This window comes from Bos javanicus, chromosome 18, assembly GCF_032452875.1.
Source record: "Bos javanicus breed banteng chromosome 18, ARS-OSU_banteng_1.0, whole genome shotgun sequence".
Lineage (NCBI taxonomy): Eukaryota > Metazoa > Chordata > Mammalia > Artiodactyla > Bovidae > Bos > Bos javanicus.
This window is the reverse complement of record NC_083885.1, coordinates 10,584,149-10,597,717: the sequence shown is the minus strand read 5'-3', so window position 1 is coordinate 10,597,717 and position 13,569 is coordinate 10,584,149. Positions and strand designations below refer to the sequence as shown.

The window sequence follows — 13,569 nt, the reverse complement described above, 5'->3', positions numbered from 1 at the left end:
CGTGGGTCCTGGGCATGACTCATTCTAGAATGCTCAGCTCTTCATTCACAGCAGCCAAAACGAAGGACAGCCCAGATGTCTGGCAGAAGGGGCTGGAGCAGTCAAGTGATGCTATCCACCCTGTGAAAGAGCACTGAAGAAAGATAGGAATAAGCTGCTGACCCATCCCACGGGGCTGGCCCTCACAAGTGTTGCTGCTCAGTGGAAGAAGCCAGATAGGAAAATATATAAAAGCAAAGTAGTATTAGAGCGTTTTTTTCTGGATCTAGGGTGGGACCAGGAGGGAACTCAGGGATGTGATGTTCTGTGACTTGGTAGCGGTTCAGGCTGCACATATACCTCAGTTGCACCCCTTCCAGTGATGCACTCCGACTCTGTGCATTTCACGGTGTGTAAATTTTTTCTTACAAGAGAGGACTATCAACAAACATCAAACTCCAATTAATGACACTCCATTAATGCCCAAATCTTTGGGGGTAAGTATACTGATATCCACAAGTTGCCTTGAAATGTACCCCCGAGTTTAGATGGACATGTGGACACATGGTGAGAGAGATGATAAAACAAGCACGGGGACCTGCTCCTAGTAGAATCTAGGTGGTGAGGACATGGTGTTCATTGCAAAATTCTTCCAATTTTCCTAGACGTTTGAAAAGTTTTCATACTGTTGGCAAAATTTAAACTGAAGTAGGGAGAGCCCTGGTGAGGGAGTCTGGAGAGAAACAACGACCATTTCTTTTGTTGTTGTTGTTAAATATTTATTTGGCTCCCCTGGGTCTTAGGTGTGGCCCGTGGCACCTTTAGTTGAGGCCTATGAGCTCGTAGTTGTGGCATGTAGGATCCAGTTCCCAGGGCCCTGCATGGGGAGCGCAGAGTCTGAGCCAACAGGCCCCAGGGCAGTCCCCAGCTGTCATGTCTTGAGCAGTTACCACGTGCCAGGCACTGAGCTGAGTGATTATGTGCTTTGTTTAGTCCAAATGCTTCACAACCCCCCAGTAAGGTAGACGGTATCATCCCCATTTCACAGATGGGAAGACAGATGGATGGTTGGCCTCATGCCACAGAGCGGGTGAGTGGCAGGGTTGGAATTGAACTCAAGTATGCCTGCTTCCTCGGAGAAGGCGATGGCACCCCACTCCAATACTCTTGCCTGGAAAATCCCATGGATGGAGGAGCCTGGTAGGCTGCAGTCCATGGGGTCTTGAAGAGTCGGACACGACTGAAGCGACTTAGAAGCAGCAGCAGCATGCCTGCTTCCTAACCACCATGCTTTATGGCTCTCCACCCACGACCCATGTGATCTTAGGAAAGTAATTTAAACTCCGGGTTTCCAAAGCCTCATTTGTCCAGCTGGTGTGGTTTGGCGTGAATCCCAGATTCACAGATTTAGACCAGCGTGGCCTCTAGAATCCACCGGCTTTGTAACTCTGGTTTTGGGGAATGGGCTGGTGGCTCATCAGGCCATGGCCTCTGTAGCTGAGGCTCACTGGGGGTGGGCTGAGCAGCTGTGGGTATGCCCAGCGCCACGGTCTTGTTCGGCAGATCTCCCTGGTCTTCCTGATCAGCGGGCTGGTTGTCCTGGGCTACGCTGCCTCCGTCAGCGGCCAGGCCACCTACCAGGGCGTGGTCGGAGGGCTGTGTGGCCCTGCCATCGGCAAGCTGTGTGAGGCCTGCTTCATCATCAACCTGCTCATGATCTCCGTGGCCTTCCTCAGGGTGGTCGGCGACCAGCTGGAGAAGCGTGAGTACCTGCGCTGCAGTCGAGGTGACCCCTGTGTGGAGCTCAGGGCTCCTGGTGGATGAGCAGGATGTGGACGTGGGGCTGGGCCCTGGGCAAGCTGCAGAGGCTGAGACCACCCCTAGTTCCTAACATTGTAGGGAAGGGAGGTCTGGGAGAAGTAATTACTAGTATAGCGGAAGTCAGAGAGAGAGGGGGCTGTGCTGGGGTGTCCCATGGGGACTCATTTTCCACATGAGAGGTGGCACCAACTGCAAAGACGTCCCGGTGAGAGAGAACCAGTAGACCTTGAGTTTTGGGACCTTGCAGACTCTGGGCTCACGCACCCTTGGCCTCTAGTCCCCCACTAACAATTTCCCTCTGAGTACTGCTTTGGCTGCGTCTTGCTGATTTTGGTGTGTTCTGGTTTCACTTTCATGTCGTTCAGACCTTTGCTAATTTTTGCTACGATTTCTTCTTTGACCCTTGGGATGTTCGGAATTGTGCAATTCGGTTTCCACTGATGTGGGGGTTTCCTCAATGCGCTTGTGGTTTCTCCCTCAAATGCATCGTGGTCAGAGAACACACGCACGCCATTGTGGCATTTGAGACCTACTCAGTGGCTCAGGCGCAGTCTGTCTTGTTGATCTCTTTTTTAAAAAATATTTGTTTATTTGGCTGCGTCAGGTCTTTGTGGTGGCATGTGAGCTCCTCGCTGTGACAGGTAGGGTCTTTATTTGTGGCATGTGGGATCTAGTTCCCTGAACGGTGATTAAACCCCGGGCCATCTGCATTGGGAGCGTGGAGTGCTAACCACTGGACAACCCGGGAAGTAAGTCCCTTACTGAGCTCTCAAAGGGTGTGTGTGGTTGTTGAGTGCAGTGTTTTAGAACCCTCCATTATGTCAAGATGATCCAGACCTTCTGTGGCTTTGCAGATTTTTGGGGAGTGGGCAGTGGGGTGGGGAAGTCTAGTTATTCTGTTTGGTTCTGAGAGAGAAAGTGTTAAAATCTCTTATTATGATTGCCGATTTGTCTCTTTTTCCCTTTAATCCTATGAATGTTTTGCTCATGGTTTTCGAAACTCTTGTTATTAAGCACACACTGTGAATTGCCTTTTTATTATGAAATTTCCATTTTTGTCTCTGAATTACTTTGTCATTATATCCGCCTTCTCTTCTATGAATACAGCCTCTCTAGCGTCCTTAAGATTAGCGTTGGTACAGAATCTCTCTTCCCACTCTTTTTCTGTGAACCTAACCGTGGCTTGGAATTTTAAAATGCATTTCTTGTAGACAGCATATGGTCGGGTCTTGCTTTTTTATCATCTTGACAGTCTTTGGTTTTAATTGGAATGTTTTACACTTTTACTTGGAATGTAATTACTGATATGATGGATCTCAGTCTGTTTTACTGTTTGTTTTGTCTGTTCTGTCTCTTGAACCATGAAAAAAAGGCCCCCGACGTGGGGTTATGGAAATTAAAAGCTCCCATGTTGTGGGAAGCGCTCTCTCATCCCTCAAAAAAATGAAAGTTGGTAAATCTGAACCTCTCAGTGGGTAAATCAGTGCAAGGATTCCCTGCTGACCATGGCCAGGAGAGGTCATGTCAAGTTTCAATTATGCTCGGCTGGTGGTGCTGCTCTTAGGAGATGAATTCTGAGGTGCTGCCGTGTGGAGAAGGATTCTCAGGGGATGTGGAATTGAGGAAGACTTTAAAGGGCTGCAGTGTTGAGAAGGGTCTGTGGGCTGTCACACAGGCAAGGATCTTGAGGGGCTGCTGTGTTGCAAAGGATCTGTGGGTCTGCCATGTTGAGAAGAATTTGGGAAGGCTGGGTGATGAGAAGGGTCCCGGGGCTGCCATGTTGGGAAAGATTCTGAGGGGCTGCAGTATTGAGAGGGATTTGGAGGGCCGGCCATGTTGAGGAGAATGTAGCGATTGCAGTTTGCGAAGGATTCTGAGGGGCTACCAGGTGAGAAAGATTCTAGGGGCTGCCATGCTGAGAAGTATTCTGAGGGCCTCTGTGTTGAGAAGAATGTTAGGAGGTGATTGTTTTTTTTGCAGATTCTCAGCAGCTGAGGTGTTGAGAAGGATCTAGGGGCTGCTGTGTTCAGAAGGATTCTGAGGGGCTGCCATGTTAGGAAGTACCTGAGGTGCTGCCATGTTGAGAAGAATTTTGAGGGTCTGGGGTGTTTAGATGGATCTTTGAGGCGCTGCTGTGTTGAGGATTCTGAGGGGATGCCATGTTGAGAAGGATCTGTGGCCTGCTTTGTTGGGACAGATCTGGAGGAACTGCCTGTTTGGGAAGAGTTCTGAGGGACTGCTGTGTTGAGAAGGTATCTGAGGTACTGTTGTGTTGGGTAGGATTCTGAGGGCCTCCGTGTTGAGAATAGTTTTAGGGGCTGCCATGCTTCTGAGGATTCTCAAAAGCTTCTGTGTTAAGATGATTCTGACAGGCTGCCTTGTTGAGGACGCTGAGGTAGGCTGTGTCTTGTTCAGACACAGCCTTTTGTAGTGTTCAGGAGGATTCTGTGGGGCAGCCATATTGGAAAGGATCTGAGGAGATGCAGTCCTGAGAAGGGGAGGATTCTCAAGGCCTGCTGTACCAGAAGGATGCTGACAGCCTCAGTGTTGAGAAGAATCTTAGGGGCCACCATGTTGGGAAGAATCTTAGTAGATGCAGTGGTGGAAATGATTCTGAAGGGTGGCCATGTCAAAAGGGTTCTGAAGGCTTTTGTGTTGTCAAGAATCTGAGGGGCTGTGGTGTTCAGGAGGATTCTGATGTAGTGTCATGTTGAGTAAGATTTTGAGGTGCTTCATGTTGAGAAGGATTCTGAGGGTCTGCTGTGTTGGGAAGAATCTGAGTGGCTATTGTGTTGAGAATGATTCGGAGGCATGCCCTGTTGGTAAGGTTTGTGAGTGGATGCCATGTTGGTAAGAATTCTGAGGTGCTGCTGTGTTGAGAAGGATTCTGAGAACGATCTGAGGAGCTGCCATGTTGGGAAGGATTCTTAGATGCTGCTTTGTTGAGGTGGATTCCTATGGGCTGTCATTTTGAGAAGGATTCTAAGGGTTGCTGTGTTGAGAAGAATCTTAGGGACTTCTGTGTTGATGAGAATTGTTAGTGGCTACCATGTTGGGAAGGATTCTGATGGTCAGTTGTGTCACAAGAATTCCGAGGGCTTTTGTGTTGAGAAGTATCTTAGGGGCTGCCATATTGAGGACAATTCAGGACTGCCTTGTGGGATGGATTCTGATGGCCTCTTTGTTAGGGGCTGCTGTGTTGAGAAGGATTCTGAGGTGCTACAGTATTGGGAAGGGTTCTGAGGGGCTATCCTATTGAAAAGATGCTGATTCACATTCTCCTCTTGAGGATGATTTGAATGCCTGAAGTTTGGGGAAGGATTCTGAGGGACTGTGATGTTGAGAATCCCCAGCTGCTACCTTGTTGAGTGTTGTGCCGGCATGCAGTGCTGAAAAGAATCTTAGGGGCTGTCCTGTTGGGTGGGATTCTGAGGGCCTCTGTGTTGAGAAGAATCTTAGGGGCTGCCTTAGTGAGATGGTTCTGAGGGACTTCTGTATTCAGAACATTTTTTGAATGGCTACAGCATTGGGAAGGATCTAAGGTGCTGCCATATTGAGATGCTTCTGAAGTTTGATCCCTGGGTTGGGAAGACCCAGAGAAGGAAATGGCAACCCACTCCAGTAGTCTTGCCTGGAAAATCCCATGGACAGAGGAACCTGGTGGGCTACAGTCCATGGGTCGGATAGAGTCAGACACAACTGAGTGATTTAACACACTGAGGGACTGCTATGTTGAAAATGATTTTGAGGGGCGCCTGTATTGAGGATTGTGAATGGTTGCTTTTGGAGAAGGAAGTGAGCTGACATATTGAGAGGATTCTGTGGGACTGCTGTGTTGGGAAGGATTCTGAGAGCAGCTATGATGAAAATTATTTTGAAGAGCTGCATGTTGAGGATTCTGAGGTGCTGTCTGTTGAGATGAATGCAAAGGGCCTGCAGTATTTGGAAGGATTCTAGGGACTGCCATTCTGGAAAGGTTCTAATGTGCTGCAATTTAGATGGATCCTGAGGGCTATTGTGTGAGAAGGATTAGGGGGCTGTTGTGTTGAGAAGGATCTGGAGGAGGGCTTCTGTGTTCAGAAGGATTCTGAGGGCTTTCTGTGTTGGGAAGGATCTGAGGGGCTGCTGGGTTGGGAAAGATTCTGAGGGCCTTGTTTTGAGAAGTTTGCTGCTGCTGCTGCTGCTAAGTCACTTCAGTCGTGTCCAACTCTGGGCGACCCCATAGACGGCAGCCCACCAGGCTCCGCCATCCCTGGGATTCTCCAGGCCACAACACTGGAGTGGGTTGCCATTTCCTTCTCCAGAGAAGAAGTTTAGGGGCTGCTGTATTTTGGAGAATTCACGAGAGCTACCCCATTGGGAAGGATTTGAGGGAGTGCTGTGTTGAGAAGGATTTGAGGGGCTTTAGTATTGGGAAGTATTCTGAGGGATGCCATGTGAGAGGCATTCTGAGGGGCTGCTATATTGAGAAGAATTTGGGAGGGCTGGCTTGCTGAGGGGGATCTGAGGTGCTGCCTTGTTGAGAAGGATTCTCAGGGCCTGCAATGTTGAGAAGAATGTTAGCAACTGCAGTTTGGGAAGGATTCTGAGGGGCTGCCATGTCAGGATTTTGAGGGCTTTTTGTATTGAGAAGGATTTTAGGGGCTTAGAATCAGAAGGGTTGCATTGTGAGATTGATTCTGATGGCTTCTGTGTTTAGAAGAATCTTAGGGGCTGCTGCGTTGAGAAGGATATGAGGAATTGCTGCGTTGAGAAGGATTCTGAGGGATGCTGCGTTTAGATGTATTCTGAGGAGCTGCTGTGTGGAGAAAGATTCTTCGTGCCTCCCTGTGGAGCAGAAACTTAGGGTCTGCCATGTTAAAAAGGGTTTTGAGGGTGTGCATGGATGGGAATACCAGACCACCTGACCTGCCTCTTGAGAAACCTATATGCAGATCAGGAAGCAACAGTTAGAACTGGACATGGAACAACAGACTGGTTCCAAATAGGAAAAGGAGTACGTCAAGGCTGTATATTGTCACCCTGCTTATTTAACTTATACGCAGAGTACATTATGAGAAACACTGGGCTGGAAGAAGCACAAGCTGGAATCAAGATTGCTGGGAGAAATATCAATAACCTCAGATATGCCGATGACACCACCCTTATGGCAGAAAGTGAAGAGTAACTAAAAAGCCTCTTGATGAGAGTGAAAGAGAGTGAAAAAGTTGGCTTAAAGCTCAACATTCAGAAAATGAAGATCATGGCATCCGGTCCCATCACTTCATGGGAAATAGATGGGGAAACAGTGGAAACAGTGTCAGACTTTATATTTTTGGGCTCCAAAATCACTGCAGATGGTGATTGCAGCCATGAAATTAAAAGATGCTTGCTCCTTGGAAGGAAAGTTATGACCAACCTAGATAGCATATTCAAAAGCAGAGACATTACTTTGCCAACCAAGGTCTGTCTAGTCAAGGCTATGGTTTTTCCAGTAGTCATGTATGGATGTGAGAGTTGGACTGTGAAGAAAGCTGAGCGCCAAAGAATTGATGCTTTTGAACTGTGGTGTTGGAGAAGACTCTTGAGAGTCCCTTGGACTGCAAGGAGGTCCAACCAGTCCATCAGTCCTGGGTGTTCTTTGGAAGGACTGATGCTAAAGCTGAAACTCCAATACTTTGGCCACCTCATGTGAAGAGTTGACTCATTGGAAAAGACCCTGATGCTGGGAGGGATTGGGGGCAGGAGGAGAAGGGGACGACAGAGGATGAGATGGCTGGATGGCATCACGGACTCAATGGACATGAGTTTGGGTGAACTCTGGGAGTTGGTGGTGGACAGGGAGGCCTGGTGTGCTGCAGTCCATGGGGTGGCAAAGAATCGGACACGACTGAGCGACTGAACTGAACTGAATAGTTGAGGAGGATCTGGGCAATGTTGTGTTGAGTAAGTTTTTGAGGTACTCTGTATTGAGATGGATTCTTAGAGCCTGCTGAGTTGGAAAGGATCTGAGAGGGCTGTTTTTTTTTGAGGATCTGAGTGGGTTACGTGTTAAGAAGGATCTGTGTGGCTGCTGTGTTAGGAATAATTCTTAGGTGCTACTCTGTTGAGGATTCTGAGGGGCTTCCATGTTGAGAATTCTGAGGGGCTGTTCTGTGAGATGGATTCAGAGGAAGGGCCTCTGTGTTAAGAAAAATCTTGTGAGCTGTCATGTTGATGAGGATTTGAGGGCCTGCTATTTTTAGAAGGATTCTGAGACGGTGCAGGGTTGAGGATCTGAGGCAGTGTCATGTTGAGTAATTTTTGAGGTGCTCCATGTTGAGAAGGATTCTGAGGGCAGCTGTATTGGAAAGGATCTGAGGAGTGTTAACAATGGTTCTGAAAGTGCGCCATGTTTCAAAGTATTTTGAGGGATGTGTGTTGAGCAGCACTCTGAGAAGCTGCTGTTTTGTGGAGGATCTGAGGGACTGCCCTGTTGGGAAGGATCTGAGGGGCTGCCAAGTTGAAAAGGATTATGCCTGCCTGTCCTGTTGAGGAGGATTCTGAGGTGCTGCCTCATTGAGAAGAATTCTAAGTGGCTACTGTGTTGGAAGGATGTGAGATGCTGGTATGTTGGGAAGGATTTTGGGGGAGCTACTGGATTGAGAAGTATTCTGTGTGACTGCTGAGTTGAGGATTCTGAGGTGTTGCTATGTTTCAAAAGATTGTCGTGTTTAGAAGGATTCTAGGGTCCTCAAAGGGAGAAGGCAATGGCACCCCACTCCAGTACTCTTGACTGGAATATCCCATGGACAGAGGAGCCTGGTGGATTGCAGTCCATGGGGTCGCTAAGAGTCGGACACGACTGAGCGACTTCACTTTCACGCATTGGAGAAGGAAATGGCAACCCACTCCGGTGTTCTTGCCTGGAGAATCCCAGGGATGGGGGAGCCTGGTGGGCTGCCGTCTATGGGGTCACACAGAGTTGGACACGACTGAAGCGACTTAGCAGCAGCAGCAGGGTCCTCAAAATGTTGACAAGAATCTTAGAGGTAGCCATCCTTTGGAGGATTCTCAGGGCCTGCTGTGTTGAGAAGGATAGGAGGGCTACTGTTCTCAGAAGATCCTGAAAGACTGCCACGTTGAAATGAGTTTGAAGGGCTCCCATGTTGAGGAGGATTCTGAGCTGCTGCCTTATTGAGAAGAGTTCTGAAGGCCTGCAGTGTTTGGAAGGATTCTGAGGGTGCAGTGTTGAGAAGGATCTGAAGGGCTACTGTGTTGAGAAGAATTTTGGGGGACCACTGTTTTGAGGAGGATTTGTGGTGTGCCATGCTGAGAAAGTTCTATGGTGCTTCAGTGTTGGGAAGGATTCTGAGGTGCCGCAATGTTCACTAGAATTCTAAGGGGCCTCAGTGTTGAATCTTAGGGGCTGCCGTACTTTAGAGGATTCTAAGGGGCTGCCTTGTTGAGAAGGATTCTGAGGGCCTGCAGTGTTCAGAAGGACCTGAGGGGCTGCGTCATTGGGAACAGTTCTCAATGTAGTGTAGGATGTAGTATTGAGAAGAATGTTAGCAACTACCATTTACCAAGGACCTGAGGGGCTGCCATTTTGAGGAGTATCTGAAGGGCTACCATGTGAGAATGATTCTAGGGGCTCCATGTTGAGAAGAATTGTAGGCGCTGCCATGCTGGAAGTATATTGAGGGCCTCGATGTTGAGAAGAGTCTTAGGAGGTGCTGTGTTTTGGAGGATTCTCAAGAGCTGTGATGTAGAGAAGGATCTTGCTGCTGTTGCTGCTGCTAAGTCGCTTCAGTCGTGTCCGACTCTGTGCGACCCCATAGATGGCAGCCCACCAGGGTTCCCCGTCCCTGGGATTCTCCAGGCAAGAACACTGGAGTGGGTTGCCATTTCCTTCTCCAGAGAAGGATCTTAGGTGCTGCCATGTTCAGAAGGATTTTGAGGGGCTCTGGTGTTCAGATGGATCCTCGAGAGGCTGCCGAATTGATGAGGGTTTTGAGTGGTGGTGGTGGTGGTTTAGTCACTGAGTCGTGTTCGACTGTTGTGACCCCATGGACTGTAGCCTGCCAGGCTCCTCTGTCCATGGGATTCTCCAGGAAAGAATACTGAAGTGGGTTGTCATTTCCTTCTCCAGGGGATCTTCCCAACCCAAGAATCAAACCTGGGTCTCCTGCATTGCAGGCAGATTCTTTACTGACTGAGCTACGAGGGAAGCCCAATTATTAAAGATGCAAAGGATCTCAGATGCTACCATACTGAGAAGGATTATGTGCTGCTGTGTTGGGACAGTTTCTGAGGCATGGCCTGTTTGGGAAGAGTTCTGATGGGCTGCCATGTTGAGAAGGATGTGGAGTATCTTCATGTTCAGAAGAATTTTAGGGATTGCTATGTTTTGGAGGATTCTCAGAAGCTATTGTGTTGAGAAGGACGATAGGACCTATAGTGTTTGAAAAGATTGTATGGGGCTGCCATATTGTGAAGGATCTGAGTAGATGGTGTTGACCGGATTCTGAGTGACCATCCTTTGAGAAGGATCCTGAGGGAACTGCTGTGTTGGGAAGGATTCTCATGGGTGCTGTGTCAGAAGGATTCTGAGGGCCTCAAGAGTTGAGGAGAATCTTAGACGCTGCCATGATGGGAATAATCTTAGCTGCTGCAGTGGTGGGAATGATTCTGAAGGGCTGCCATGTCAAAAGAATTGTGAGGGATTTTGAGTTGTAAAGAATCAGAGAGGGCTCTTGAGGGCTCTTCTGAGGTAGTGTCATGTTGAGTAAGATTTTGAGGTGCTCCCTGTTGAAAACAATTCTGAGGGCCTGCTGTGTTGGGAAGGATTCTTAGGGGCTGCTGTGTTCAGGTGGATTCCTGTGGGCTGTCATTTTGAGAAGAATTCTAGGGGCTGCCATGTTGAGAAGAGTCTTAGCCACTGCTGTGTTGATGCGAATTCTGAGTGGCTCCCACGTTGGGAAGGATTCTGATAGGCTGCCATGTCAGGTGTCTGAGGGCTTTTATTTTGAGAAGTATTTTAGGGGTTGCCATCTTAAGAAGTAACAAAAGGGCTGCCTGGCAAGATGGATTCTGATGGCCTCTGTGTTTAGAATAATCTTAGGGGCTGCTGTGTTAAGAAAGATTCTTAGAGTCTCCATGTGGAGCAGAATATTTGGGAATGCTTGTTGAGAAGAATCTGGGGGACTTCTGTTCAGAATGATTCTAAGGGGTTGCAGCATTGGAAAGGATCTGAAGTGCTGCCTTGTTGAAAAGGTTTCTGAGTTTCTGCTGTGTTTGGAAGGATGTAAGGGACCCTTGAGAGTCCCTTGGACTGCAAGGAGATCCAACCAGTCCGTCCTAAGGGAGATCAGCCCTAGGTGTTCATTGGAAGGACTGATGCTGAAGCTGAAACTCCAATATTTTGGCCACCTCATGCGAAGAGTTGACTGATTGGAAAAGACTCTGATGCTGGGAGGGATTGGGGGCAGGAGGAGAAGGGGACAACAGAGGATGAGGTGGCTGGATGGCATCACTGACTCGATGCACATGAGTTTGAGTAAACTCCAAGAGTTGATGATGGACAGGGAGGCCTGATGTGTTGCGATTCATGGGGTTGCAAAGAGTCAGACATGACCGAGCGACTGAACTGAACTGAAGGGACCCACTGTGTCAAATGGATTGTGAGGATTTCTGTGTTGATGAGATTCTTAGGGGCTGCCACGTTGAGAAGGATTCTGAGGGACTGCTGTGTTGGGAAAGATTCTGAGCGCCTGCAGTTTGGGGAAGGATTCTAAGGGACTGCTATGTAGAAAATAACCCTGACGGGCTGCTATATTGAGGAGCATCCTGATCTGCTGTCATGATGAGAATTCTGAGTGGCTGCTGTGTGAAAAAGATCGTGAGGGCTTTTGTGTTGATAAGAATCTCATGTGCTGCCATGTTGAGGAGGGGCTGATCTGTTGAGAAGGATTCTCTGAACCTCCATGTTTTGAAGATTCTTAGGGGTTGCTGTGTTGGGAAGGATCTGAGACCTGGTTGTGTTGACAAGCATTCTGAGGTGCTGCCATGTTGAACATAATTCTGAGGGGCTGCCACATTGAAAATGTTCTGTGGAGTTGCTGTGTTGAGAAGGATTCTGAGGGGCTGCTGTGCTGAGGATTCTGAGTAGCTGCCTCCCTGGGAAGGATATGAGGGGCTTTTGTAGAGGATTCTGAGAGGATGCAGTATTGAGATGGATTCTGAAGAGTTGCCATATTGAGGAGGATTCTGAGGTGCTGCCTTATTGAGAATAAATCTGAGTGGCTGCTGTGTTGGAAGGATGTGAAGGGCTGCCGTGTTGAGAAGGATTTGGGGCTGCTGGACTGAGAAGTGTTCTGTGTGGCTGCTGTGTTGAGGATTCTGAGGTTCTGCCGTATTGAGATGAATCTGAGATTCTGCCATGTTTAGAATGATTGTAATGAGCCGCCATGTTTAGAAGGATTCTGAGGGCCTCCGTGTTAAGAGGGATCTTAGAGGCTGCCATCCTTTAGAGAATTCTCAGAAGGATATGAGGACTGCTGTATTCAGAAGATTCTGAAATGCTGCCATGTTGAAAATGATTTTGAGGGGCTGCATGTTAAGAAGGATTCTTTTTTTTTTTTTAAGAAGGATTCTGAGCTGCTGTATTGTTAAGAAGTGTTCTGAGAGCCTGCAGTGTTAAAAAGAATCTTAGTGGGTGCTGTACTTTGGAGGATTCTCACAGGCTGCCATGTTGAGAAGGATAGGAGGAGCTGCTTTGTTCAAAAGGGAGATTGTGAGGGGCTGCCATGTTGAAAATGATTTTGAGGGGCTGCGTGTTGGGAAGGATCCTGAGGGTTGCCATATTGGAAAGGCTCATGAGGAGCTATGTGTTGGGAAGCATTCTGAGGGCCTCCACGTTGAGAAGAGTGTTAGGGGCTGCCATGTAGAGATGTTCTGATGGTTTTGATTTCTGTGTTCAGAGGCTGCTGAAGGGCTACAGCATTGGGAAGGATCTGAGGTGCTGCCATGTTGAAAATGATTTGACAGGTGGATGTGTTGAGGATTCTGGATGGCTCTTCCTAGGGAAGGAAGTGAGGGACTGCTGCATAGAGTAGTTTCTGAGGAGCTTCTGTGATGGGAAGGATTCTGAGGAACTACCTGTTTGGGAAGAGTTCTGAAGGACTGCTGTGTTGAGAAGGATTCTGAGGAGTTATTCCTCAGAATATTGGGAAGTATTCTGAGGGCCTCTCTGTTGAGAAGAATTTTTAGGGGCTGCTGTGTTTTAGAGGATTCTCAGAAGCTGCTGTGTTGAGAAGATTCTGATGGGCTGATTTGTTGAGAAGGACACTGAGTGGCTGTAGTATTTGGAAGGATTCTGTGGGCTGCCATATTGGGAAGGATCTGAGGAGATGTGGTGTTGAGAAGGATTTCGAGTGGCTGTTCTACTGAGAAGGATCCTGAAGGACTTCCTCATGGGTTGCTTTGTCAGAAGGATTCTGAGGGCCTCAGTATTGAGAAGAATTTTAGGGGCTGCCATGTTGGGAAGAATCTTAGCAGCTGTGGTGGTGAGAATGATTCTGAAAGGCTGCCATGTCAAAAAGATTCTGAGGGCTTTTGTGGTGTGAAGAATCTGATGGGCTGCTGTATTGAGGAGGATTCTGAGGTAGTGTCATGTTGAGTAAGATTTTAGGTGCTCTCTGTTGTAAACGATTCTGAGAGCCTGCTGCAGTGGAAAGGATATGAGTGGCTATTGTGTTGACAATGATTCTGAGGTATGTTGTGTTGGTAAGCCTTCTGAGGTGCTGCTGT

At 48.2% G+C, this 13,569-nt stretch overlaps 1 protein-coding gene across 3 annotated transcripts in view; it reads left to right on the top strand.

The window, feature by feature from the left end:
* Window positions 1-13,569, top strand: part of SLC38A8 (solute carrier family 38 member 8) — a 46,067-nt gene that overhangs the window by 5,105 nt on the left and 27,393 nt on the right. For all 3 annotated transcript variants that reach the window (XM_061386863.1, XM_061386860.1, XM_061386862.1), the window contains one exon: window positions 1,543-1,741. In XM_061386863.1, the coding sequence (XP_061242847.1) occupies window positions 1,543-1,741 (199 nt within the window). The remainder of the gene's footprint in view (window positions 1-1,542; window positions 1,742-13,569) is intronic.